This window comes from Charadrius vociferus, unplaced genomic scaffold, assembly GCF_000708025.1.
Source record: "Charadrius vociferus isolate BGI_N301 unplaced genomic scaffold, ASM70802v2 scaffold201, whole genome shotgun sequence".
Classification (NCBI taxonomy): domain Eukaryota; kingdom Metazoa; phylum Chordata; class Aves; order Charadriiformes; family Charadriidae; genus Charadrius; species Charadrius vociferus.
Window position 1 is genome coordinate 368,945 of NW_009646936.1, and position 27,573 is coordinate 396,517.

The 27,573-nt window shown below is 40.4% G+C and overlaps 1 protein-coding gene across 1 annotated transcript; it reads right to left on the reverse strand.

Annotated features, from left to right (window-relative positions):
- Window positions 1-200: 200 nt before the first annotated feature.
- LOC104295199 (trifunctional purine biosynthetic protein adenosine-3-like) lies at window positions 201-22,707 on the reverse strand. Its single transcript, XM_009894918.1, has 21 exons — window positions 22,563-22,707; window positions 21,652-21,747; window positions 20,837-21,011; window positions 18,307-18,418; window positions 17,777-17,836; window positions 16,824-16,949; window positions 16,046-16,133; window positions 14,775-14,860; window positions 14,098-14,266; window positions 11,713-11,944; window positions 11,483-11,577; window positions 10,637-10,746; window positions 8,366-8,564; window positions 7,535-7,786; window positions 7,092-7,244; window positions 5,557-5,763; window positions 4,365-4,508; window positions 3,908-4,038; window positions 2,258-2,399; window positions 936-1,051; window positions 201-473 (listed from the first exon to the last, which is right to left on the reverse strand). Exons 1-21 carry the CDS (start codon window positions 22,705-22,707, stop codon window positions 201-203), a joined length of 3,111 nt encoding a protein of 1,036 aa, XP_009893220.1.
- Between the last annotated feature and the right edge of the window lie 4,866 nt (window positions 22,708-27,573).

The following is a 27,573-nucleotide window of genomic DNA, read 5'->3' on the forward strand; positions in this document are numbered from 1 at the left end:
ATAGCTTGGCTTCCACTGCCAGTTTTGCAAAAGGAGTGTAACTAAAGCTGCAAGCTAAGGGGAAAGGATCACAGCTCAGAATGGAAACCTGTGACACTGATACGCCTTCAGTCAGAGAAGCACATCGAGGGCAGGGAGGGGGCAGGGAGGAGGAGAGAGGAGGGAAAGATGAGCAGGGAGCAAGCCACTCATTATCGTGGCTACACCACATCGTTTTCTTGAGGCTCCAGAGCCACGAGAGAGGATGTGCAGTCTCTCTTCCCTTCTTGAAGACACAGACTTTGGCTCTCTTGTTTCCAGTAGGTTTTACCATCAGCTCCTAACTGCACTGCTCCACTGGCCACCAGCTGCAGGGCAATGGGAAAAGCCCGACACTCGGCTTCTTTAACCCTTTCTGACAGTGTCTCCTCGGTGTCGTCTGCCTTCACAGACACTGGCTCCTGGTGGATCACTGCTTTCGGACTAGATTCCTCCTAAAATGGGGATATTGGCAGTCTTTCAGAAGAGGCTGGTGAACAGACTCAGGAAGGTTATGGACGATGTGGACGGGGCACAGAAAGTCTCATGGGAGATGTTGGTGAATACATCTGTAGTTGTGTGCAGGAGGCTTAAAGTACATCTGGAGAGGCTTATGACCTCCATTAGGGGGTACACTACATTACATTAGGGGGTAAAGCAGGGAGAGCGACATGGGCTAGAAGACTCAGAGGGCAGTTTGCTGAGGATAGGAGAAACTGAAGGAAAAAAGATGATATGAAGGAAGAAGACAGGACCTCAAGAAACCACAAACGCAATGTGACCCCCGCATCTTCCTGTTTTCACTGGTAACAAACCCCAAATTTCCACATGTTCCTGTTACCTCTTCCTGCCTTCAGAAAGAAAAGAAAAAAGCAAATTCCTTTTCATAGCTTAATGTCAGGCAAGAGGATACCTACCAGGACAAAATGCACAGTGCAGCCTGTGACTTTGAATCCACTTTGCAGGGCTTGCTGATGGGCATTTCCATCCTTGATTGGTGGGAAAAGGGTTGGGGAAGCATTCAGAATTTTCCCTGGGCATCAGTGTGAGAGGAAAAAAAATTAAAAAGAAATAAAATCAATTTGAACTGAATTTCCTTTAAAAATAAAAGTGAGACTTCATCATCAGTTCAAAACAGCAGCATTGAGCATCACTCAGGAGTTTAAATGTAGCAGGACATGTTCAGATTCAGGTTAAAAAGCAACAAATGTACATGGTGTTACAATCACTAAGGAAATCTGAGGAAGTGCTGCTCTGAGCTGAGGAAATGCTGCTCTTCCAGGAACACAGGTGACAGTGTGCAGGCTTTAGCAGTAGCCAGGCAAGCATCTTTCAGTTAAGGCCAAGGACTTCATTTACTTTTGCATCTGCAGATGGACAGATGGCGTCATAAGTCTCTCCCCTCCCAGGTGACCTGCCCTCATGCTGCAGACGAGGGGCTTGGAAGTGGACTTCACACTGCAGCCTCATGCAGAGCCACTGCAGAGATGGAAGTGGTTTTCATAGGAAACACCATTCCCAAAGGAGCCTATCCAAGTGCCATCTGCATAGTTAGTGAGTAACTTCCGAGCCAGGCCTCAGGAGCTGGCACTTGCCGTCCACAGCCATGAAGAAAGAGGAGTGTGCGGTCCCCCCTCCACTGGCCTGGAGCATATCTGAAGAAATCTATGCCCCACAGCAGAGCCACACTCATTTAGGGGGCTGTAATGGCTGTATTTCCAGCACACAGCACAGAGTAGTGCTACGCTGTGCAGCCCTCAGGTCAGCGCAGGAGGGAGATGAACTGAGAAATCAGTCTCTCTCCAATGTTTTTCTGAGTGACTACTGCAGGGAGTAAGTTCAGCACAACTCCCCAGCACAGCTCCTTGAGAAAAGACACCATTATGCTACCTGTCCCCTACTGCAGACAGAACCAAACTCCTGCCTGCTCCACAGGCATTTCTCCATGCCAGCAGAAAGGCACGCAGACCAACCCCGTGACCCTGATTTTCCCCCTCTGTTATTCATTATGCCAGCACAAGGTGTTTCTCTGCCAATGCACAGTCAGAATCCCAGTGCAGTCCTGCTGGCTGGAACAAATTAAGACATAGGGCAGCCCCACTGATTTACATGCAAACCTCAGTGTCAGCAAAGCTGTGAGAGATTCAACTAAAAGCCAAAGAACTAACTATGACTCTGCAATTCTGGTGAGACCAGGTACCCCCATTTAAATTTCTCTTTTACAGTTACAATTTCTTACCTTTCCATTTTCTGAGAAAAGGGCTAGACAAAATTCTCATAAATCCTGAAAGACATATTAGTTCAACAGCAAATTCTTCAAGAACTTGGTCAATCGTGCTGTCAAATTCAGAGCGACTCCCATATAACTTATGATCAATCACCTAAAAAATTAAAATACATCAAAAGCCACACCAAGGAAATCATTTCATGTCAATGAGAGCAGCTGCTTGGGCAACAAGAGAAAGCAAAACAGATTTCATTCCAGGACACTCAGGGACTTAAAAAGTTATAAATTCGTACATTATTCAGGACATTTGTGATCTTTCACATTCATACAAACATTCCTGGGAATACCCCAATCACTTGCTAGCTAACACTGGCTGTTTCACATGGGATGCTTTCTAGGATGTGTAGAAAATCAGCCCAAAGAGAAGCCAACCGTGTAAAGAGAAACGTGGGTAATCTGGTGTAGAGGGAAATAAGGGGGAACACATTGGAAGATACTGACCTCTTACTCCAAAACGTCTAGCCAAAGACTAAAGTAAAAATAGTAATAACTTATCGAGAACATCACCACTAGTTAGTCTATAGTTGTTTACTGAAAATCACTAACATATCTAAAAGACAACAAACTGGCCAGACATTCTGTGTAAAGGGAGGAAGTCAAGAATTCTACTCCACCTCTCAGCCCCAGCTCCCAAGGTAAGTGTTGATTCCTGACTCTGTTCATGAGAACATTCAAAAAAGGGGCTAACAAAGCAGTCGTGCTCTTGGCTATGAAAATGTGAATGAATTCTGATATTACTTTTTTTTCCAGAGATGTGTCTTTATATTGCCAGAAAAAAAGTAACATGAATCCAACTCAACTGTTGAGGAAGCTTGCTGAAAACTCTTTAATGCACAGAGAGCATTTAACAGCATTTATCTCCATCTGTGCATAGCTGTACAAACATGATAACTGCTCAAAATCATTAAATCTTAGAAGCAGGAGTTCCTGGTGGGCTGTGTTTGAAATCCCAAGTTGTTGAATGTTTGCAAAAGCCACATTCCACACTTTGTCAAATACGATGACGTGATGTTACTCTCTTTCTAAATCTTTGTTTCATGAAACAAGCCAGTGAAAATTTTGATAGCATAGTGCTACTTTACTGACCACAGGTAGGAGAAGAGACTGTATGGTGCCAGTGAAAGTGACTGAACACAACATGAGACAAAGGTTTTTCTAAGAAAGGAGAAGCCAAGGAGACAACATGCTTATGTGTTTCATGGACCCTGAAGTCTTACTGATTTCTGTTAAAGCTGGAAGCTGTGTGGGCTACAGTCTCAGACTCAAATCATCAAAGCACTGGCAAAAGTAGAATGTAAGCACACTGATTTCAGTGAAACTTAAGCTCATCTCTAAATGTAGATGCATGCTTATTTTAAGTCCCTTCCTAACTCTGGACTGTAGCATTCATTGAAGAGAAGGGACAGACACTCACAGCACTGTGTTAAATCCATACATCTTTCAGCTCTGTCTCTGTTGATAACTTTGACAGCTTTGTGCTGCATCCACAGAAAAGTTTTAAACAAAAGTGAAACACGAATTCTTACCAAGCGTTTCATAAAGACCTACAAATTCAGTAGCTGTGAGCTGGTCATAAAAAGGAAAGGAAATGGGTGTCTTTACCCTGGTGGGAATTCCAGCCCGGGCTGCATTTCGTAGTTCTTCCACACCAGACTTGTTGGAGATGACAAGGACAACTTGAGCACAACTGCCTGGCTCTTTTGCATAACTGATGAGCGCAGCAAGGTTTGTGCCTCAAATTAAGAGAAAGCAAAGATTCATGAAATAGATGAACTATGTCACTAAGAATTGACTTTCAGTTCTGTTTATCTACCAAAAACCTTGTTTTCATCAACTGCGCAAATAGAAGAGGATTAAGGAATCTGTGCACTAATAAAACTCATTTGTTAAGCAGTACAACACACCTTCTTGACTTCCAGTCAAAATGCAACCTTGGTTTTAGAAGGCTCCATAGACTCCTCTGAAAAAAAAAGGCAAGGTGGATGCACTTTTATCAGGGCTGAATTCAGCCTCTCCTTTGTAAGGACATTTCTTTGTGTGATGATGAATGAAAGCTCACCTGTTCCAGAGATGAGAACAGCTACTTTAACTTTGCTCTTTCTGGGCTGGTGTTGACTCTCGACAACAGTGCTATTCAGCAGGTGCTGGGGGCTGCTCAGCTGCAGAGCTTCCTGAAGATTCTCAACTTCGATACGAGAATTTCCTCCAAATATGTGAGGAAAATGTTAAAATACCTTAGATTTTACTTTTCCATCTAAATTTACTTTGTATAGTTTATTAATCATAAGTTTCAGTTAAGAGAATACCTACCAGCACTGAATTTATGCTAGTGCTAACTGAACTAAAAAAACGTGTCCTACTTGAACAAAACAACTCACATTAGTTGTGTTGACTTCTTTTGTGCTACTCACTCGCAGCATTGTTCACAAAGGCCTAGGTATGGCATGGTCTTTTCAAGGATTATCCCCGTCTTTGATACCTGTCGTCTTCTTTCTCTCATGTTGCAAAATTACACTAAAAATGATGTTGACAGAACTGAGGTTGCATTCTGACCGCCCAAACTTCTCCCCAAGCTGTTTGGTTTCCAGAGGGATTTTGGTTCAAGTCTGTATGTCAAGCAATGGACATACTAGAATGAAGACTTAGCATCACATATGACTGTACACAGCCGTAGCCTATCCTCAGTCTTTACAACGGATCCATGTGAGTTGGGAAGGGGTTGGAAAGGAGGTGGGCTGACTACTAGGATTGTGGTAAAATGTAATCAACTAAATAACATTTGAGTCCTTACAGAGAGTCATCAGAGGGATTTACTCAAGTCTCAGCAGGTACCTAGGTAAGACACTATTCAAGCACTGTCACTCTGAAAACAAGTCATTCATTTCTCACCATTCACTTCTCAGTGTATTTAATAATGAAATCTAGATGCGAAGGTGTCAGGTAACCTCCAGCCTAATGAAATGACAGAGAAAATATATGAACTACAGAAATTTTGCAAGAAGGAGTCTCCTCAGTGCCTACAGAACTGAGGAGAGCTGGTACCTCTGAGGAGATGCTCAGTGCTTCACAGAATCACACTCAAACAATTTACCCTGTATCAACTTAAAAATTAAATAGCATATCCTAAAGTGGAAACCCCTCTGAAGTGAGACAGATGAACCTGTTACACCTTGAATCAAACCATACTTTGTTTAATATAAAAAAAAAAATTAAAAATTAAACATTCATTTCCCATGAGGACACCTGCTAACCTGTGTGACAAGGGGCAACAACTTTCCCAATCAGCCAAGCTTCCTCATGTCTCTGTATGTCCTTGAGAACATGCTGAGCCAGGTCCTTCTGCACAACCAAGACTGCACCAATCCCACAATTAAATGTCTGAGCCATCTCCTCCTCAGAGAGGTTTCCCTCTTTGTAAAGCCAGCAAAAGATTTCAGGAATCTTCCAACTGAGAGCATCTGAAAACAATTGAAATTTGTATATAGTCAGCACAAATATTTGCTACACATCTTTTATTGTATATAATGACAGTGGTATATTACAAGGGCTGATAGATACTAATTCTTGCTATTTTAAGAATACCATCCAAGGAGGACACTGACCCAGTGTCAAGTTTATAGGTGCTGCTTAGCTAGAGGTTTCTAGCCATAATTTGTGTGAGCCAAGTCTTCTCCAGGCTTTCTAATGAGAACATGCAGGAAATGATGGCAAATTAAAATGCATCCAACCCTCACCAGCCAGAAGGACAAAGCTACACAAGACTTACATCTCCTCTGTAAGATATAAAGGAGCCACGGGACGAATTATTTTCTGGCTTTTTTGGACTGCTTAAGCAGATCCTGGTTTTCTGTTTCGAAGAATCAATAATTAGTAGAAGAGTGTATAATTAGGTGTATGGATGGGCAGACTGGGACAGGGCTGAGTGTTCTACACACAGATGGGAAGCACGGATGGGCTTTCACAGTGACCCTACTCATGCTGGCATAGCCTTAGGTTGTCTGTGAAAAGCTTGATACTGCAGACTTGCCAACTTGATTTCACTTCAGAAAACTAACAATCTCTTGGGCTTGTTATCTTGTCTGTGGTTCCAGGCATTGGCAAACAAGCTAGGCACCCCCTTAGTAAACTGGGTTTCTTCTTTTCCTTTCTAATTTCATTCCAGAGAAATACAGACAGACATACAGACACCTTCCTCCTCCCCCCCCCCCATCCCCACAATATTTTTGGACTCGCGTAAATATGGTTTTCTTTAATATTTTGGACTTTTGAATACTTTGCCCAATTTCAGCTTCAAGAGAAAAAATTCTACCTTACTTGCAGATGTCAAATGCTAATCTATTGTGGAGTTGACCACCTACCATAAAACTTCATCAAATGTATGTGTGTGTGTGTACACGTACATGTACTGTGGAGCAAATAATGCAATTCTCTCAATTAAATAATTAATTCTCTCAACAAGCTTCACTGTTTGGTCAAAATGTTTAGTATGGAAAGGTGTCTAGGAGAACATACAATCTTCTCAAACACTTTTTGGCCTAGAGATGAGCTGCCTTCAAACTCTCCTTAAATTTCTCTTCTTCAGTGAGAGTGTGCTCATTAGCTGATGCATACTTGAAATAGGAATGCTTTTGGTAGGCTCTTTGGAAAAGCATTGACTTCAGGTCATTCAGTCTCCAACTATGTAGACACATAAATTTCTGAGTATCTCTATAACTTGAAGCTGAAAAGTCAAGTCCATGCTCTACATAAATTTTGTCAAACAGAAACAGTCATCTTTAATGCTTACCTAGGACAGCGCTGACATGTTCTGGCAGGATTCTGGAGATGCCTTCCAGCAAACCTTCCTCAGCAATGAAGGCAAAAGCCTTCACATGCCCTGAGCGAAGGACAGGCAGCAAAGATGGACTGTACATTTTTGCTGGGGTCAGCAATATATCTCCTGCAAACAAAAGTGTCAAATCAATCAATTTGTTTCAAAGGTCATTAAGTGTTTAGTGGGAATGCTTCTCTGAACAAGTTCCCTTCTGCTCTGAGGCAGACAGCCTTGGGAAGTAGCAAAAAGTGCTGGCACACTCTTCCAAAGCTGTGGAAGCAAGCCCACATACCTACCCCAAAGACTGACAAACCCTAACCCATCCTGAAAGAAACAACCCTTGGCAGCATCTAGTTATGAAAATCTCTGAACACAATTCATTTGCAGATTTGTTTTTGAAAAGAAAGATATTGTACCTAGAGTCTTGTCACCACAACTGCCAGGTGCTGGTGAGGAGTAGTGTAAGGAGGACATTAAGAGAATCTTCCTTATGATGCTAAAGCCACGACCGTGGATCCCAGAAGAGGCCAGTCCAATGAGCACATCCTCCTCATCAGCTCTCTGCAGACCCAGAAGCATTTGCCCTCGCTCCACTGTGCCAACCACAAAACCAGCCAGGTCATACTCTCCAGAAGAATACATGCCAATCACCTCAGCCATCTCCCTGCCTACAAGGAGAGAGAAAGCAGTCAGCATTAGCTGTAAACATTTTTTATTGTTCACTTTAAACCTATAGCAGCTCCTAAAATAAGCAGTGTATCCAGGACAGCTGCAGAGACATGCAACCTAAACAGTGCATTCAGATATATTTTAAAAATCCTTGTTGGTTTCTTACCTCACCTCAAGACTTAAACAGAACAAAGCTTCAAGAAGTTACTGAAAGAATAATATTTTTTTTTCATTTCATGCTACTTATCTGGCACCTCCCTGCTATGACTGAGTATCAGAGAGAGAATGAAAACATATTAACACTTCAAGAATGTGAGGCATCCAAATTTGCTCTCCTTTGTACAAGGATAAATAAGCAAGAATCAGGATCCAAATACATGAATAGTAAAAAGCATCCCTCTGTGCTGACCCATTTTAGAGATAAAGAAGAATTTAGGCCCAAATGCTTGACTGTTTTTCCCACCAAACAAAACCAGCTGCTCTACTACCACATACTGCTTCTGCCTACAAAGCCTATTTCACTAGTAAATGTTTCAACATCAGAACCTTCAAATCTCAAAGGAAAGGAGCTTTCATACCCAAGAAAGCACATCCTGCATTTCTGCAAGCTTCAGCTATTCCTTCTTTGATTGTTTCAGTCACTTCAACATCAAGTTTGCCACAGGCAAAATAATTGAGGAAGAAGAGAGGCTCTGCTCCTTGAGCCAGGATGGCATTGAGACACATGGCAACCAGGTCCTGACCTATGGTGTCATGTCTCTTACATATTTGTGCAACCTGCAAAACACGGTAGGAACCAGCAGTGGTGACGAGAAATATGCAAAACTCAGATATTAATCAGTCAAATAAGCAGAAATCTTCTTTTGCCTGAAAAGAATCATAAAAGAACATACATGCAGAAGATGCCCTGGTGCATCACCCAGTTTTAATCAAGAGAAAACAGCTTATTTTCTTGCAGAGAAAAGAAAAATCTATTTTGTTCTTTGAAACATTAACTCCAGTTCTAGCTCCAGCTACCCAGAAATTGTCATTTTGGGTTGGTTGGTTGTTTGCTTTTTGGAATATTATGTCAAATCCAGATTAAGAGGTGTCTAAAAGCAATTACAAATTCCCAGGATATTCAACCTACAGAACATCCTAGCAATTTCCAAAAACAAGATTGGGTTGCTCAAACATCACTGTGCATTCTGCTTTACTTTTGCCTTCAGATTTCACTGGGCTACACAGCAAAACTGAAACAATGTATTAAGTAATTTTCTTCTTCTTCTCCAAGTCCACAGGGAAAGACATTCTTCACTCCCACCCTCCCCAAGGAGTCTTTTGATCTCAGCTATCTCATGTCACAGACAACAACATGGGCCTGGTCTGTAGGCTCCACTGAAAGTCAGGTCATTCACAAAGCAATAATCTTTCCCTCAGGAAGGCTGTTATTTCGTTTCAAACATAGTTATCAAGGTGTTTGCATCCCACAAGTAACGAAGCCTGATTCAGACATCATGGCTTCTATAAAGCGGCGACATTTACATGACTTTATTACAAGCAGAGGTTTCCACGCTGTCAGGGATACACCAGAGCAGTTCCATTTGTGCCAACTGCTGATGTATATGCATAGCACCAGCGCACGCAGTGCAATTCATCTCTGTCAGTTACCACTTTAGGGTCTGAAATAGGACAATGATTGCATACGTATGGATAAATTTTCTAACTTTAACTACCTTTTACTGTCACAGCTCTAACAGTCTAGTTATACCAGTGTAGAAAAGCTCAGTACAGAAAGATGGGCAAGAGAAAAATGCAGATAAATACTATCACTGTCTTCAAAATGGTAACAGATCAGCGCCTAAACAAAGTCTGAGTTTGGACTACAAGCCTGATTTCTTTCACCAGCTGGTGGATTTAGAGGTGCTATGGAAACCAGTCATCCCGTGTCCTTTGTTGCATTATAACATCTCCCTCCCACTGATCTAGTAACAATTCGTATAGGCATCGGCCAACTTTTTTTGGCCAAGGAAGAGTCTTGGGAACAGTCTGTGTAAACACAGTTGGGAATGTCTCTCTGCCAAGCAGTTGGAACAAAGACTCACAAGAGCCAGCACCAATCACTTTTTCATGCTCAGAGGTGTCCAAGAATGTAAGACAGCAAAAGACCTTCTGGATTATATTGCTTGGTCCCCTGCTGTTGCAGGAAGCCAAACCATATCATCATCCCATTACTAAAAGTATAAACACCAACTTGAAACAAGTTAAGTTCCTGTGCCTGACCAGTGAAAGGCAGCTTCAGGACTCCAACTCCTCTGAGGGCTGAAAGCTTTCTTCTGAATATATATATATATATATATTCCTGGCTCAACTTATCCTATGTGTTCTAGTGTAATTAGCATTCTTTACCTATTGGACTTTTTTTCAAATTTAATGTTTATCTCCTCCATCCTTCTTTTCCCTAGTGCTGTGACAGAAGTAATCGCGCTATCTCTCTGCATACAATTTATTAAGCTAAGCCTGACAGTAATCATTTCAACATTCCCCTATACTCCTCTGAACTGATCTTTCTCAAAGCCAATGGACTCTCTATTTTGTAGCAGAAATTCTGTTCTTAGTTCCTCAAGTTGCTCAGCTAAATGTTTTGGTTTATTATCATTTCATCACAAAATATCCAGAGCCTCCACATTCTCAATAACATAGGCTCACGCCTTGCTCAAATGATCGTCTACAAAGTTCAAATGACCGTTGCAGTGGACTTGAGATGTATTTGTAATGCTCAGAAGGGTGCAGATGATGCAATTGGCTGTGGCATTTAAGACAGTCTTGGGAGATAACATGAGCTTTGCTACAGTCAAGTGGCAAGTTACCTGCAGTTTAGGTCCAAGGCCTTTAGTTTGAGATACCAAGATAGGATCATCATAACCAGATGCTTTCAAGTCAAAGAAACCAGGAAAGCCTCCTACTTCTGAATGACTCCCTGCCAAGTACAAATATGTCAAGGATCATTCTTAAGGGAAATAAAAAGACCCAAAACACTCATCAAGGCAAGTACTGCAAATTATCATCCCTTGGAGAAGACAGCACTGAGTCCACTGACAGAAACATGCAAACCTTTATGAAGCGCGGACCCCAAAGTCACATATTTCATGATGTTATAAATAGATCTTTATTATTCTATATTTGTGACCTATGGATTGTGTATCACAAAGGTTAAACATTTTACCAAACTATAAAGAGCTCACTTTTTTTCTCTACGTAGTTACTTTTTTCTAAGGGGAAAAAAGTCAACAAGTGATTTTTCTCAGTAGATTACGGCTAGGAGTAAAGAACATAGTCCGAAGAGCAAATAACGAGTTCTGTGATTGTTAGCCACACCCTAATAACTATTTGGATGTTGTACTCATATATGCAGCTGGTAGGATCACTTCTGCCCAGTGACATACCAAACCATTCCATTAATCCAGGAGTTATTCTGTTCACTAGACCAACCTTGCAAAAGTGCAATCATCCCCATGTTAAGCCAACTGTTTTTTAATTAAGCAAAAGAGGAGTGATGAGAAAGAAATTAGAGTTTTCTTTATTTGTGGTGACCACAGCTCAGCTTCTCAAGCTCAATTTCAATGCTAAGAATACATTGCTCACCTGCTGGGGGAAAAGAAAGTTGTGTTGAATTCAATATATGGAGGAAATTCAAAGATTATTCCCAGTCTTACCTGATCTGGTACCACTTACAATTGATGTTTCCGGCTGATGAAACAAAACATCACTGGCTACAGCTTCCACTCGTCTCTCTTTGTATATTAGACCCCTGTGGAGAGTAAAGGACATGCTAGCAGCAGTAGCAACATTTTCTGCCTAGACCATCATTCGTCACACAAATGGGAACAATAGACATAAAACTTTGGACTAGCATCTATTTCTCCTAGTGCCTTTGCTTACATACAGAGACTGTTTGAGAAGTCGTATACCCCGATGGCCAATGTCCTTCCTGTAAGTGGCACCCTTGAAATGTATGGCTGCTACACCCCTGTTGGCTTCTCCCAGTGCTTTCATCAGGTCCTCCTTAACAGCAGTAATGGAGAGGACTCTGCCACCACTTGTCACCACTCTGCCGTCCTTCAGTGTTGTGCCAGCATGGAACACCTCCAGTCCTAACTCTTTGGCTTGCAACAGTCCTACAAAAGCAAAAGGAACTCTCTCAGTATTTTAAATCACATACCAAGTTGGCAAAGCAGTGAAGATTGAAGTCCTTTCTTCAGACAAGGGAGAACAACAATAAAGATTCCCACGTTACTTTTCTTCCAAGAAATAGCATTACCACTGAAGGGTATCCCACTCCACTGGCCCTAAGGCTCCCTTCTGAGACGTCCAGTAAGGACTCAAATCACACAGGAACAGAAATAAGGGATCCAGGAGCCACAACAGGACATATAACTAGCTTGTGCCAGGGCAAAACTCTGCTGAATATTGTAATTGTGAATAATTTGTGTGGGCCTTTCCTGTATGAAATCACAATCCGTAGCAGTTTACTGCTTGGATTCTCCCCTCTCCCTGATACTAAACCTTTAATGTTAAAGTTACATCAGCATTTCCCTAGCTATTCTGCTGTGCCCACTCCACACAATTCCCTACCACAGCTGGAATCAATGCTCTACAAAAACTTGTAGGTGGCTGTCCAATAGCTAAAACAAATTATGTATTTTGTTCTTTTAATTTATTTCCATGTATGTTCCTGTTAGAGGACAGCAAAATTTCTCAGAGGTTTTTTTTTTTTAAGACTCATATTTTGAGGAGAAGATGAGAATAGAGGAGGAACTGCTGCCATCGCTTGGAAAAAGTGAAACAAAACAGTTTTCCCCGTGTTGTCAGCTAGACAGTTTTTATAAACAAGTAAAAGGGACCTTTATACTTGCTGAAGGTACAGTGTTTTATGTTGCTACAGCACTTTCCTGACAAGGTCAAAGCTGAGCCCCAGCTGGCCTTGCTGTAATGGAAACCTAACTAACTCCTTCCCATCAAGTTTTAGCAAATACTCCAGAATAAAATGATTGTTAAGGCTATTAAAATGTAGGAATCAATGTGGAAAATAGGAAAAAAAAAAAAAACAAAACCCACACAACTCCAGGGGTTGGAGTAAATTAATAAAAAGAATGAATTGAATTTTGTTGTTTTGACTGTCTTTTTTGTGATTAACAAGCAGGGTGGTCATACAACCTCACTCCCAAAGGTATGAATACTAAAGTGAAAAAAGTTAAGTTCCTGAGTCTGACTAGTGAAAGGCAGCTCATTAGCAGGGGGATTCATTCAGTTACATGGTTTGGATTTTTACCGTTAGAGACATGCAGAGTTTTGCAGAATATCACTGACAAAACAAGATAAATACAGTAAGTGAACTGGAAGAGGAGGGTGGGCAAGGAGAACATGACAGCAGAAATCTCAACATGGGAAAAAGCAATAGAACATGACTTCCTTCCTGACTGATGTAGGGTAACTAGAGTTCTGAAAAAAATAAGGTGGCCTTGATATAAGATCTTATGTCTGGGTTGCTTTACGCAAAGCATAGTGTTGGACTGGCAAGGAAGTAGCTGAGAGGGAAGGAAATAGTTCTGCAACATTTCTCTCTGTTTGTAAATATTTTTTTTTTAATTTTAATTTTAATATTAAACCACAAGAATTTTAACACAGAAAATAAGTATTGACCTAAAGCCCACACTCCCAGCTTCTCAAAAACCCTTCGAGCCCTATGAAGAAGAGGTACTTATTACTACTACACAGTAATGACCTGGCTGGTCATTGCAAAGGAAGGAACCAAGCTGATGGCGGAGGCATGAACTGCTGCTATTTTAAAGGCCACAAGTCCTCAAGTCTCACCCTTACCACCTGGTCAGGCATTAGCTAAGATAACACAACCTCCTGGCAAGGGAGCAAAGCTAGGAAAAGGCAGTCGTGCTGACAACACTGTAGTCCGTGTTTCCAGCAGAGTGTGTGGAAGTACTGCACATGGATGCACCAGAGTTGCTCCAGGAGAACATAATTCCCCATCATCTTCTTATCTCAGCAACCAGCTACAGACAGAGCTTCATATAATGATGTAACATTAAACACTTAGCTCCTGTGCTACTTTGGACAGGCATACATTCTCATTAAAAGATCTTACCAAACAGCTATCCCTTCCACAAAGGAAAGAAGTGATGGATGAAGGCAGACTCTGATAGAGTGTGAGGGGTGGGATGGAGGAAAGCTGTACAGATCTCTGGGAGAAGAGGTAAATGGAAACTTGCTGAAGTACTACACTGAAATTAAATAGTAAACAACCTGCTGCAGTTACCTGTTACCTCCATGCCTTTGTCACAGTCTCCTGGGTATCCTGGGCTTGCCATGACCACACACACAGCGGTACTATTTTCTGACCAGGCTGGCATGAAGCTGCAGAGTTTGCCATCAATTGTTGCTTGAATCACTTCATAAAAATCATTTTTAAGCAGTGGAAGAATTACCTGCACAAAATTTTCATTGTGATAGAAGTTAGTTTTTTATTTTGCTGACTTGTTGAAATTCGAAATAAGGAAAATCCAATTAATCTGTAAAATCTGTACCTGCCAAACTGAAAATACTGTATTTCCCTATACCAGTAGATTTGGAAACTATAGGTGAGCATTAATTTGCAGCATCTTTTTGCAACAGTCATAAATTTACAAACATGAGATGTGAGATTATGTAGAAGGAACATGAACTTAGGTCTTTTCCATTCTGCTTCTATCCAGAAAAACAAAATCTGAGGAACAGCTCTTTAACTTACGTTCTTTAACTAACAATTCACAGAAGCTGACAAGCTAAAATTTTAAGTTATCTCATCTCATACATTGTCTAAGACATTCTTATTGAGATCTGCATATTCAGGGGAAGGAAGACATAAATCCAAATATATCACACGCATTTCCCTAAAGGTAACAGTCAGAGGTAAAAGAATAAAGCGTATTTAAGTTTCCAGTATCTTTCACTTACCTGGCACTGAGGGTCACCAAACTGACATTTAAAGTTTAAAATTTTCACACCATCTTTGGTAAGCATTAAACCTGTTTGCAGTACACCTGAGCAGAAAGAACACAGCTAAGAAAATGAATTTAAACATTTATTTTTCAAGAACCCCTTTAAATGCAACACAGTATTTTGGAATGTGCTATGCATTTCTGCAAACTGTAAGGAGTTAGGAGCAGGGATTCTGCAAGCAGTTATATACAAGTCATACTAATTCCTCAATAACCAACAAAGTGGCTAGCAACAACCTGAGGAACATTGCATCACATTTGACAGTGACTACAGCAGAAAGCAATCCCTCTGCATGAGAAAGTCAAGTTCCACCTTCTGCTACCGCCCTCTAATTGCAGGCATTCAGAGATGAGAAGGAATTGACAGGTTGAGAAAAACAGTTCCCATAAAACTCCATTATGCAGGCCCTGTGACTTTCTTACCATTAAGCATACTATCGACATGCATAAATATAGGTGTATAACTCTGTATGTCAGGCAAAAATACCAAAATTCACTACTGTTACTAACAAACAAAACCAAACAGAAACTTATTGAAGTTGGTATGCTATCATTTCTACTGCAACACACTTATATGTGTGTGGTGATCTAAGGCAGGCCTTCCATTGTACAATCAGAAAACCAATCCCCAGAGAACAACAAGTGTTAAATTTTAACCCCCCAAAAGCATCGGGTCCTCCAGCACCACCCTGAAAATGCTCAACTCCTTCTAAGTTCTTACTGCAGGTTTGGTCATTGTAAAAAAGTTACCAAGTAGGATAGAATACATTGCAGACTGGAACCCAAGTCTTTACATATATGTGATCTAGACAGTCTTCAGTACCAAGAGCAGCTATTTGCGTTAAGTGACAGCTGTGAGCACCACTTTCCTTTTTCAGAACAGCCTTAAGACAAAGATCTTAAGAAAACTCTCATTGCTGTATATAGGAGTGAACAGTACAACAGAATGTAAGTATATATTATACCCTGAAATACAAAGACTCTGGTTGCAACTGTTTTAATAAAAAATATTTAATAAAAATACAGTATGTTTTATGAAGAAAAGATGAAAGTTCTCCTCTCCAAAGGAAGAGCTATAAACCAAACCAGGGACACTTAATACTGTGTGAAAAATTAACTACTTTTTTTTTTTTAAATAAGTATTATTTGGAATTCAAAAGCAATCTCTAACAGTGAAACTAATCTTGATATGACTTTACCTTGTTTTTCAGTTGAATGCTTACTTACCTACATATGCTGTTCCTTCTTGTCTCATACTATCAACAACATGTTGAAGGACAGCATCATTGATTTTCTCCAGAAGAACTTCTGGAACCTGACGATTAACATCAAACTGATTGAGACAGTGATGACATTTGCTGGACTAGCTCATAGCACCTGGAAGTACTGGGGTAAGTAAATGCCTCAGCCATGTTTTCGGCTCTCCCACCCCCAATCACTGCAATCCTTCCATTCGGATGCTGCTGCCTGAAGGACAGATAGTCTGATCCTCTGATTCCGAAGATTTTTTGTTTGGATCTTTCTTTAGAAGGCCAATTTTAAGTAGGTTTGAGACACTGGTAGCCTGGGCTGTACACAGTAAGATCGTTTCTATACTTACAGAAAAACACATTAATAATGTACTTGAGCAGCATATTTAGAACAATGCAGTCAGCTTTAAGAATCAACAAGAAACCCAAGGTTATGTTCAAAACACGAAGACTCCAGGCATGCAGGGAATTTTGAAGGGACATTATAAGTGATGCTAATAGGAGCAGAGAAACACCAAGTTGAGGAATAATGGAAAAGGTAAAAGAGAGACTGTTCCTCAGAACACTGCCTTATTAAATCCTAAAGAATGACTACTGAAGTTTGAGCCCTGTATTGCACTTATACAAGTAAAGCATCAATCAATTCCAGAAGAAATCTGACCTATGTGACAGAAAAATGACTGGGCCCTAAAGGAGATATATTAACCACAGATGTGATCAGCCTTATTGGGGGCTGAGGAGGAGGATTGCTATACCTGAGGAACTGGGCAATAGGCTCCCATCCCTCCAGTGTTTGGACCCTGGTCGCCATCCAATAATCGTTTGTGGGCCTGGGCTGGGGGCATTGAGGCAACAGTGACACCATCCGTGAAGCACAAGCACTGTTAAGAGACACACACAACACAGAACAGTGTCAATGTCCTGTCCTCAGGGAAGTTAACACTGCTGGTCACAGGCTGAGGCTCAGTTCTGCCAGGAAAATTTATGAATAAAAGACAGAAAGCAATAGAATTCACTTACCCTTCTGCAAGCCTACTGACTTGAAAGATTCATTGAGCTTTCTTTCTAATTTTTAAATAATCAAGAGAAATGGTGCCCGTCATAACAGTTCCTTTCTGATGAATTAGATCGTGACCTATCCGTCACGTGGACATGTACTTACCTTAAGGCATGTGAATAGTCTTCATTGACTTGACAGAATTATTCATATGTTTCAGGTTAAATGTGTGTGTTTGCAGATCTGGGGCCTGAATGAGTGTGAGGTATTCTCAGTGCAGGACAAACCTTGCACAAAGAACTCATTTTCAGTTTTTATGTGGCATATAATATGCACGCTTAAGTTTTACCCTGCCACTGAGTAATCCATGGTAAAGAAAGTGCTAAAATAGGCACTAAATATTAGCACAAAATTATTGATATAACAAGAATTACCAAGACAAAGTCCATAGAAACATGTTTTAAGTCACCTTAGGGAAAAAAGATCATTTTCGCCCTAAAAAGATCACCATAATGGCTAATGTAGAAGAAAATTCTACTGACAACATACATTGACTAGTATGACATGAAATTACCTAGATTGCATATTTATTTATGTAAGTGCAAATAAACAAAAAAACCTATTTGAAACAATAAACCTGTGTGTTTATGCATGGAGCATAACAGAAATGCCAAAGAATAAAAGCACATAATCACACCGTCGATCACATACAGAAAGTTCTTCCCCTTGAAGAAGTTCTTCAATAACAACCATCTCTCCAAACATTCTGTCCTGTACACAAAAAAAAATAATACTCCAGTTAGCAAACATGACATCTACTGGCTAAATCCTCTCTTTATTTTTTTTTAACAGAAAAAACAATGCATATGAAAACTACTGGTTTGCTTGAATTCTGTTATGTTGAGCAATGCCAATAGAATCTCATTTGGAGATAAGGAAGAGACATTGAAATGCACCTTATCAGACCCAGGATGCCAATGAAAAATGAAAAAGTGGGAGGGAAAAGGCAGCAGGACTCAGTGCTGGAATGAGAGTTCTGTCACAAACTCTACAAATCCCTGCTCGCTGTCCTCTGTCTGGGGCAAACACGAAGAATTTGATGATGATACCCAGAGAAATTCCTTAGTCAAATGGGCAAGTTTATCCTGAAAATACTTGCTTCCTGTGGACAAAATTACAAACTCATAGGCTACAGAACATCAAGAATTGGATTCCCAATGATTAATTAAAGATTTATCCACCTGCATAATCTCTTGGACAGCTCTGCAGGCTTCCTCTTTGCTGGCTGCAATAGTCACTTCTTTTCTAGCAGCAGGGCCCCTTGCCCGTACAACTCGTGCAGGAAAGTCTGTGCTTCAAATGAAAGCAAAAGTGAGATTCAGGCATCCCTACTGCACCCAGTGAAATTATCATTTTTAAGCTGAATGCCTCCCATATTCTTCCTTTTTTTCTGAACAGTTCAAGAATAACACTTCAGAAAAATACAGTCCTTGCTAGCTTGCTAGTCCATCCTGTCATGGAGGTGAACGGGCTCTTACAGCCCTCAGCACAGGACTGTGAACCAGAAATCCATGAATTCTGTTGTTGGTTCTGACACCATCTCAATGTACATCCTTGGACAAGTCACTGAACTTTGTATTGAAGTGTGTGAACCTCGTGAAGTTCAACAAGGCCAAAAGTAAGTTTCTGCACATGGGCCGGGGCAATAGCAAGCACAAATACAGGCTGGGTGGAGAATGGATCAAGAGCAGGCCTGAGGAGAAGGACTTGGGGGTGTTGGTTGGTAAGTTCAACATGACCCGGCAATGTGCGCTCAGAGCCCAGAAGGCCAACCGTATCCTGGGCTGCATCGAAAGAAGCGTGGCCAGCAGGTCGAGGGACATGATCCTGCCCCTCTACTCTGCTCTCGTGAGACCACACCTGGAATATTGCATCCGGTTCTGGAGCCCTCAACATAAGAAGGACATGGACCTGTTGGAGCGGGTCCAGAGGAGGGCCATGAAGATGACCAGAGGGCTGGAGCACCTCTTCTATGAAGGCAGGCTGAGAAAGTTCAGGTTCCTCAGTCTGGAGAAGAGAAGGGTCCGGGAAGACCCTATAGCAGCTTTCCAGTACTTAAAGGGGGTCTACAGGAAAGGCGGAGAGGGACTCTTTATTGGGGCATGTAGTAATAGGATGAGGGGTAATGGTTTTAAACTGAAAGAGGGTAGATTTAGATTAGATATTAGGAAGAAATTCTTTACTGTGAGGGTGGTGAGGCACTGGAAACTGTTGCCCAGAGAAGTTGTGCATGCCCCATCCCTGGAAGTGTTCAAGGCCAGGTTGGATGGGGCTTTGAGCAATCTGTTCTGGTGGGAGGTGTCCCTGCCCATGGCAGGGAGGTTAGAACCAGATGATCTTTAAGGTCTTTTCCAACTATAACTATTATATGATTTTATGATTCTATAACTTTAACACCTCACAGTTTCTTCCTGTTTTCCCTGAGTTGGGTTACTATTTTATTCCCATCATAGGTTTGGAAAGATGAACTCATTGATGGTTTATAGTTTTATAACACCAGATTACAGTACACAATCCTATAAACCACTACAGAAGTTCTGTTTAGGGTTGTAAGGTTAAGGTTGAGTTAGGTCTTGCATGTAAAGGATATGTTAGACCTAGTGTGTTAACATAATTGCTCCACTTACTCTTAAACACAAACTAAATCTAGAAGAAAAAAAAAAGGAACAAACCAGCATAATGTTAACATATTTTAACTACACTTTATCCATTCACGTCTCTCCAGCTTGTGGACAGCGAAATAAAATGTCCCTTTTGAAAAGCTAATTCTACACACTACTAGCCTGTTTTGTGAAACAACATCTCCTTCCTCTTTTCCACATTAGGATTTATATTAGGATAAATCTCAAACCTAGATTTATACAAGCAGCCAAAAGCAGGCTCACACAAAGCTCCCTTTCTCCAGATCTCAGTGTGCTGACCTGAGAAACAGTCTTCCTTTCTGAGTCTGATGCATGCTTACAGAGATACAAGTTGTTGGCCTGTTCCTCTGCACGGGAGTAATACAGTCTTAATGCTGCTACAGAGCAAAGTCAGCAAAAAGGTTGTTTTTATTTAAAAAAAAAAAAGTTCCACTAGATTATACCACATGTACCACGTGACAGCAAAGACAAGAAGTCCGTGAAACTGACACACAGCCACAGCTCAGTGTAGCTGAACACAGCAGCTGCTGTGAGACTGGACCAAAATAGCCACCGCAGTAAGTTACTCTCCCAAAGGATCCCCAATGACTTCAGAGGCATTACCGTTCAAAGCAATTGCAGAGATATGCAGTTACATTTCTCTCTCCATGTAAGAGAGGTGCTCTCTAGCCTTGAAGAAATAAGAGTATCCTCCTTAAGTTATGAGTATTTGACCAGTACCTCCCAAATCACCCCAGAGATAGCATTTTGCTGGTATCTGTCTGTGGAGAAATTAATCTTGGCCTTACAGAAAGATTTATTGAAATATTTTACTCTGCCACATTTTTTTGCCTTTTAAATAGCTAACTAGCATCCTGAAAAAGCTGATCAAATAGAAGAAAAGCTGTGATTTGTGAAGAGAAAAATCAACCTGTTTAAGTTCCCTGCACCTTCAGCATCTGTCTCTAATTACAAAACCAATTCATTCAGTAGCTACTTGAAAAGTTACCAAGTTCTAGGCAACTATCATGGCTGGAGGCCAAATGCATAGATAACTTGACAGAGGAGTTTCCAGTATCAAAGTATTTACCTGATAATAAACCTACAAGCTTCCTGGGGATTGGTGAAGGCTTTCCATCTTGCTGTTGGGATCCCATGTCGATCCAGAAAGGCTTTGGCAAAACTGGTGTTGGATGCCAGCTGGGCTGCTTTTGCAGATGGTCCAAAACATCTAACTCCTGCTGCTCTCAAGTCATCCACAATCCCTAATTATCAAAAATAACAAAAGAACCAAGTCATCTCTTTGGAAACATCAAGTCATTTTGACAAAAGGAAAACCACATAACCATTCCAGCAGTCTCTGAGACACTTTTGTCTCAGAAATCTAATTAAAATAAGGTTCTGCATATCCAATGACATGTTTCATCATTTATTTTTAAGAGGTCTTTAGCTCTTTACATTACTAAGCACCGTCACAGTTACCACCTCATGACTACTGTTAGGACTGTCTGGTACTTCTAATCACTATTTAAGACACGGAAATCTTACTGCACATTGCTATAAATGCACGTGATGATCTGGGTACTGTTGCATACAGCAACAATATTAGGGCAAGAAAATTATTTATATAAAGGAAAGCAAAGCAGAAGACACAAGAGTGCTTGTAACCATTATCAATTCTTGATCCTGCATGATTTCCCCTGCTGCTTTCTAACATAAAAAAGCAGCATACAGCTATGAAGATAAATGTTTTAAGTGACTACAATTTACATTTACAAGATTACCCAAATTTTCTTGCTCTTCAGTTTAATTAAGTCAGTGTGTGTCCTAAGATCTGAAAGACGTCATTTTAAAGCAGAATTCAGTGCTGATTTTCTCTGTCACGGTAATTTATTTCAGCCTTACCAGCTGCCAAAAGAGCTTCTTGTCCAACTAACACAAGTCCAATGTTATGATCTTTGCAGAACTGGGTAACAATAGTGTGATTGCTCACTAATACAGCTGAAAAGGAAAAGGAAATAATTATATTAGTATTAGTGAGCGAGTTACCACTGTAAGGCCTAAATAAGAGATGGGAGATGAGAATGTCATTGTTCCATCATCCTAAGAAGTATGATTAAAATAATGAAACAGCCCATGAAGGGCAAAGTTAAACAAACAATATAACAGTGATAATAGATACCAGAAGGAACAGTGAACGTCTCCAATTTGCACTACTGTTTTAATGCACATCTGCCAACTTACTCAATGTATTTTATTTGCTATATGTAATCAATATAAACTTTTAAAAGCTGCTTATCGTAGCAGATAAAAACTTGAAAAAATAAAACTGCAAGTTCATAGAGAAACTCAATTTCAACACCTGAACAAAGATTTACTCAATGCCAGTGCGTGATGTAGCTAAATTTAGCTGAGCAGCCTGGGCAGACAACAGAGAAGTTTCTATCCAGAAGTGAATAATTTTGAGCCTTCTACTCCTTTGCTACATTTTGCTGAAATTGGTAAGTGAACTCAAGCATAACTGTGGGAGGAAAGAGATGAGGTGTAGAAATACAGTCTCATATAAGCCTCACTATCTTAAGAAGCTAGGCTAAAAATAGGTATAGTATGATGTTTTACTATGCAGTTCTAAAATTCAGAAATAAAACACACAGAAAAAATAAATATGTGCCTTAAAAAATTTGTGGTACCAGTAAAAGAAAAGAATAATTGTTATCTCCTCCCGACTCAACAGGAACGTGGTCAGGTTTGTTTCAGTTCTGACACCCGTACTACTGATTACTTGGCACCATGTTCTGTTTTTTCCCCCTCTTCACCTGAATTTGAAATTTTTCCATTGTCAGCTGTTCCTGCATTCCCTGGAGCAACAAACACGTGTTTTACATGTGGGGACTGGGCCAACTTCCAGGCCAGCGCATGCTCTCTCCCTCCACTGCCAATCACGAGCACTCGATCAGCCATTAACCTGTGCAAACCCAGAATCATCATATATAGTACCATCCATTTATTCCACAAACCCATGTAAAAACAAGCAAAAATATATAAATTATATCTCTCACTTATAATTGGTAAGTAATATGAATCCAGTTTGTATTAGACAGGTATCTATAAGACATCTGAACAAAGTGACTGTGCCAGTAGTATCACTGGATGGATGCATCATTCACATTCACATTTGGATTAAATACTGACAACAGAAAATCACTGACAATTTTTTCCACTTGTTTCAGCATAGTCAAGCTTTCCTCTCTTAAGTATCCACGCTGAAATAACCTAGGTCTCATCGGGTCCTTTGCACAACTACTCAGGACAGGACAGAGTTTCATACAAATGCTCTAGATAACTTACCAAACAAATATATTTCAAACTGAACACTGTGGTCAATCTAGGAACTCTTATGAGTGTAAACACCTTCAGTAATAAATGGCAAAGACAGTTTTCAGAACAGTTTTTATACTTTGGCAATTGCTAAGAGGGGAACTTCAGCAGAACGGCATGCTCAATAAAAAAACCAACTGTTAATTTCACTAGCATACTGACATTTAAAACAGTTCCTCAATAATATTTCTAGGCAAATTAGTTTTGATTTATTTCAGAAATATTATCATACACAACATAGGTCACATCTGCAAACTTAATTTTTCCGCATGTGCTGAATGTGGACAAATGTCAGAAAGAACAAACACCCCAGAACGTGACCTTTAAAGAAGATGCTAATGGCATAAACCAGTCCATACCCAGGAAACAGATAATAAATTAAAGACACCATAAAACACCAGCTTTGCAAGCAATATGTCAGCAATCTTTTCCCAAGAAATTGTAACCATTGGTTTGAGTTCATTATATAGTTTCTGAAGGCAAACAGAAGCTAAATGGTGACACTGAGGTATAATATTTCAGAAAAGGTGTTCATAGTACTGTGATAAATCAATAATCATGTTTCAAGTTCCTGAGACAGTATTACAATGTCTTAATATCAACAAAATAAAATTTAACTATATATATATTTTCATAATTATTAAATTGTCCAAGTACAATGCAAGTACTTCAAGTAGCCTGTCCCTGGGGATTACAGACTGTTGTGGATTATCTAAGAGACTAATTTTAAGTTTTAGGTATTGTGCTCTAGGCATATAAACACAGAGCATATGCTTAATACTCTATCAATCGCCAGACTGATTTCCTTACAAAAGACTTCTAAGTCTTTATACTGAGTAACTATCCAATATGTCACACTTTGTCTTTCCTTTTGTCACTGCTTGACAAATAATTCTGGAGTCACTAGGAAGTTGCTGTGAACTTTAAAGTAAAGGGTTACAATTGCTCTAACAAAGACATCAACGTGCTCTCTGCAAAGCTTCATCAGGCACTATCATCCAACTGTTATTAATAAAAAGCAAAGTGTATTTAAAAGCAAAATTAGTTTTTCCTTTAAATATGATTTCACAATTCACTGAAGTTTTCTAAGGCAGAATAAATTAAAGTTCCTGACTGGGAGCACAGTGAAACCAAGCAGTGCCTCCGACCCTGTGGAAAAGATGCACATTTCCATTCCACATCATAGTGATGACACTAAAGACATTTTTTGCAAAGCAATTCAAAAGCGTGCTGGAAGAAAAGAAACCTGGTAAGACAGCTGGTCCTAGAGGAAAGGCTGTAGAGACGGACATCTCACTTTAATCTTCTTCTCTTACCGTGTTAGACCCTGCTGTTAGTTCACACAAAAAGCTGAGGAGTCCTCCAGATGGATTTGAATTCTTCCTTCAGCTCCTGCTTCAGACCCCAATGATTTCTGATCTCCTAAAGCCAAGGATAAGGGTGAGAGGGTGAAAGAAGGAGAAAGACCTGCATGCTGCCCTGTCCCCTTTTATCCTCCTATCTAACAGGAGGATCCCCTGCAGGATCCCCTTAATGCCACCTGCCCTTCAAAACAGACCTCCCCGTAGACTTCAGCAGCATGGACCATTCTCCTCTCTTTTCATTTTCCCTTAGCTAACAACAAAAACAACTCCTCCCCACCAATCAGTCCTACAACGTTAATAGTACTCAACCCTAGCAGAAAAAAAGAAAGAAGCTACAATGTGGTATCGGAAAGCTGAGATCATTGCTCAGTTCTCAAGTTAGGAGAAATTTTGTATCCTCTGACAAGTAAAGAATCTCAAAGACAACTTGTAAAAATAAAACACAGCTTTCATGGTCTACAGCTAAACAGAAACACTCAGTTAAAATCTGCTCACGTAATTCCCACATAACTATTCTTTGCAATGGAACATATCCTTAGATGTATATATAAAGATTATTTTAATATCTAGCACACACTGGAATTGTGCCCCCCTTAATTACTACCCTTTTTACCTTTTGAAGAAATTTAATGCAAGCAGTGCCAGAGATACAATATATAATAGGTGTTATTTTATTCTCCACTGGTTCCTACACCATTCTCTTCAACAGCCTGATCTTTTCATGACAGTATCTGAAATCTTTTTGTTAACATTTGGCAAGCTTGCAAGGCTACCACTCTTCACTGAAAACAAAATTTACATATCCCAACATCGCACTGCACAATATGTGTGTGTCTTAAAGTCAGGCAATGAGAAATAAAAAAAAAATACATTAATAGAAACACAAGTAATTCCTTTCACAGCACTAGAAAAAATTTTAAAGGAAATCTGCAAAGTTTGCTTAAAAATTCTATGGCATTAACAGCTTGTGTACTGTTGGACAGATGCTGTACTGGAACCTCCCAGTTTAAGGAGTCACGCCTGCTATGATAGTCTTAAGCATCACTTACCATGTATTTGTAGACTGCCTTAGATTTGCAAACTCACAGTTGCACACTTTCGACCTGTGACTGAAGAGCAAACCACTACAAGGAAAGAAGAGTCCTTTTTCTCGTAAGACAAAACAAGAATAAAATTTCCTTTCTTTTGCAACAGTTTTTGGATTTTTTTCTTATAGTCAGGAGGCTGTGAAAATTTAGGTCAGAAACAGAATTTGTGCAGCCCTGAAATTTCTCTCTGCTACCTGACTGGCCAGAAGAAGGTAATTTAAACTTGTATTGATTCCAGCGGGCCAATTTGTATTGCAATTATTTCAGTTGAATAATAATATGGTTAAAAAGTTACATAAGTGCTTTGTATAAAATTGTAACAGAATTTTGACTGAACTTGAGCTGAACTCCTGAAATTAAAACTTAATTGGGCCTTTTGCACCTGGATTAGATGTAGAAACAATTAACCGAACTTAGATCAAAGAAAGTGAATTATTGAAGGATTAGTGTATCGAAAGCTTACTGAAGGCAAACAAGGCCAATGGAGGGAGTACACTCCCAGTCTCTGATCTAAGTATAGGATGACAAGATGTATAGTCTTTGGAATGGATTCTAGGTAAAAGTGTACCTGAGAGGAGCCTTAGGAGATTATAACACTAAAACGTGTGCTCTCTTGTAAATAATGAACACCCTAATTAAGGGGATCTCCCAAAATTTTTAAAACATTATGATGAGGGATGGTAAAGGAACTGTAGCTCAGCAAGCAGCTGTATTTTATCACTATAAAAATTGGACTGTCAGAACTGTGTGGTGTGCTGGTTGTTGTTAAATTCCTGGCGCCCAATTCTGCAGAACTGAAATAAAGACAAGTATCTTGACTCAGTGTGCTGATTGATTTTTGTGCACCAGGTGAAGAAGCCTTATTTAGGGATGACAACCCCGTCATGTACCATTAATAAAAAACACAAGGGCTTTGATTGTTTGTTTGATTTTTGATAATAGGTGCTGGTGTCCAGGGAGAAAACAAATTTGTCATTTGTCTTCCACGTGCCGGGCCTGCATCCGGGTCCTCCTTTCCAGGCTGAAGATGAGAACCATTTCTCGGCTCGGGGTTTCCTTGGCTGAAGTTGCCATTCCCCGGCAGCCAGCCAATGCCATACAGGGAGGCCGTAGGAAAACCCACGCGGTGTTAACCTGCCCCATGGCAGCGCAGCGGAGGCCGGGAGCTCCAGGTCGCAGCCTTTTTGGGTGAGCTCAGCCAAATGCCAGCTTACCCTGCCGCTAGCACAGCTGCCTGGGAGGAACTCACAGCCCTTTCTCAACTGCTTTACGGGCAAGGAGGAGAACGCTGTGAGAGACCAAGCCTTTTGTCAAGGCAAGTGCTGCAGGGGAAGCCATGTCACAAGCCTGTGAAAAGGCAGGGGAACTTTTCCTCTTCTGATACCAAGCTGAAGCACATATGGTTCCCTTCCTAGAGCAATACAGCCAAATTTCAGGATGTTTTACGAGAAGATAGGTCAAACAGGTGATATGCTTGGGTAGATAAAAGGAAGTTTTGAGACACAGTAGCCTTGAATAGAGTAGATAAGGAGTATATGCTAGAATGAGCTACTTTTGTGTAACTAAGTGTCATCTAATTAGGCCAAAACCGAGTATGCACGAAGACAGAGTTCAATGAGCAGGCGCAGTGAGGAAGACTATCAGCGACCACTAGAGAGCCCTGGAAGACCACCAATAGACATAAATGTGCATGTGTCAAGGAAATTCACACATACTAATGAGCTATGGAAATAGTATGAATATGTTAATAATTTCTCGAAAATCTAATGAGTATGTATATTTTGATTGCATATAGTTTTTGTAGTTGAGCAAGTGGGTGCGCACACTAGGTGGAGCCATCCCCTGTGCGCCCAGGGCTGCGATAAACAATGCCTGCTTCCTACAACTCCAAACTCTTAGAGAGTTATCTTTTTGTCGACTTACGGTAACACACTAAGGTGGAATTCACTCGGGAGAAGGCTAAAAAGCAGTTAAGGCCTCCACGTATAAGCGTACAC

What these genes read in the sequence shown, in the direction of transcription:
- LOC104295199 (XM_009894918.1), bottom strand. Translation starts at nt 22,707, where the DNA reads ATGGCTGATCGAGTGCTCGTGATTGGCAGTGGAGGGAGAGAGCATGCG. An exon ending in CCTATTGCCCAGTTCCTCAG is followed by an intron (nt 16,134 to 16,823) that starts GTATAGCAATCC and finishes GTTAATCGTCAG; the next exon opens with GTTCCAGAAGTTCTTCTGGA. An exon ending in AGAAGGAACAGCATATGTAG is followed by an intron (nt 14,861 to 16,045) that starts GTAAGTAAGCAT and finishes CTTTCTGCTCAG; the next exon opens with GTGTACTGCAAACAGGTTTA.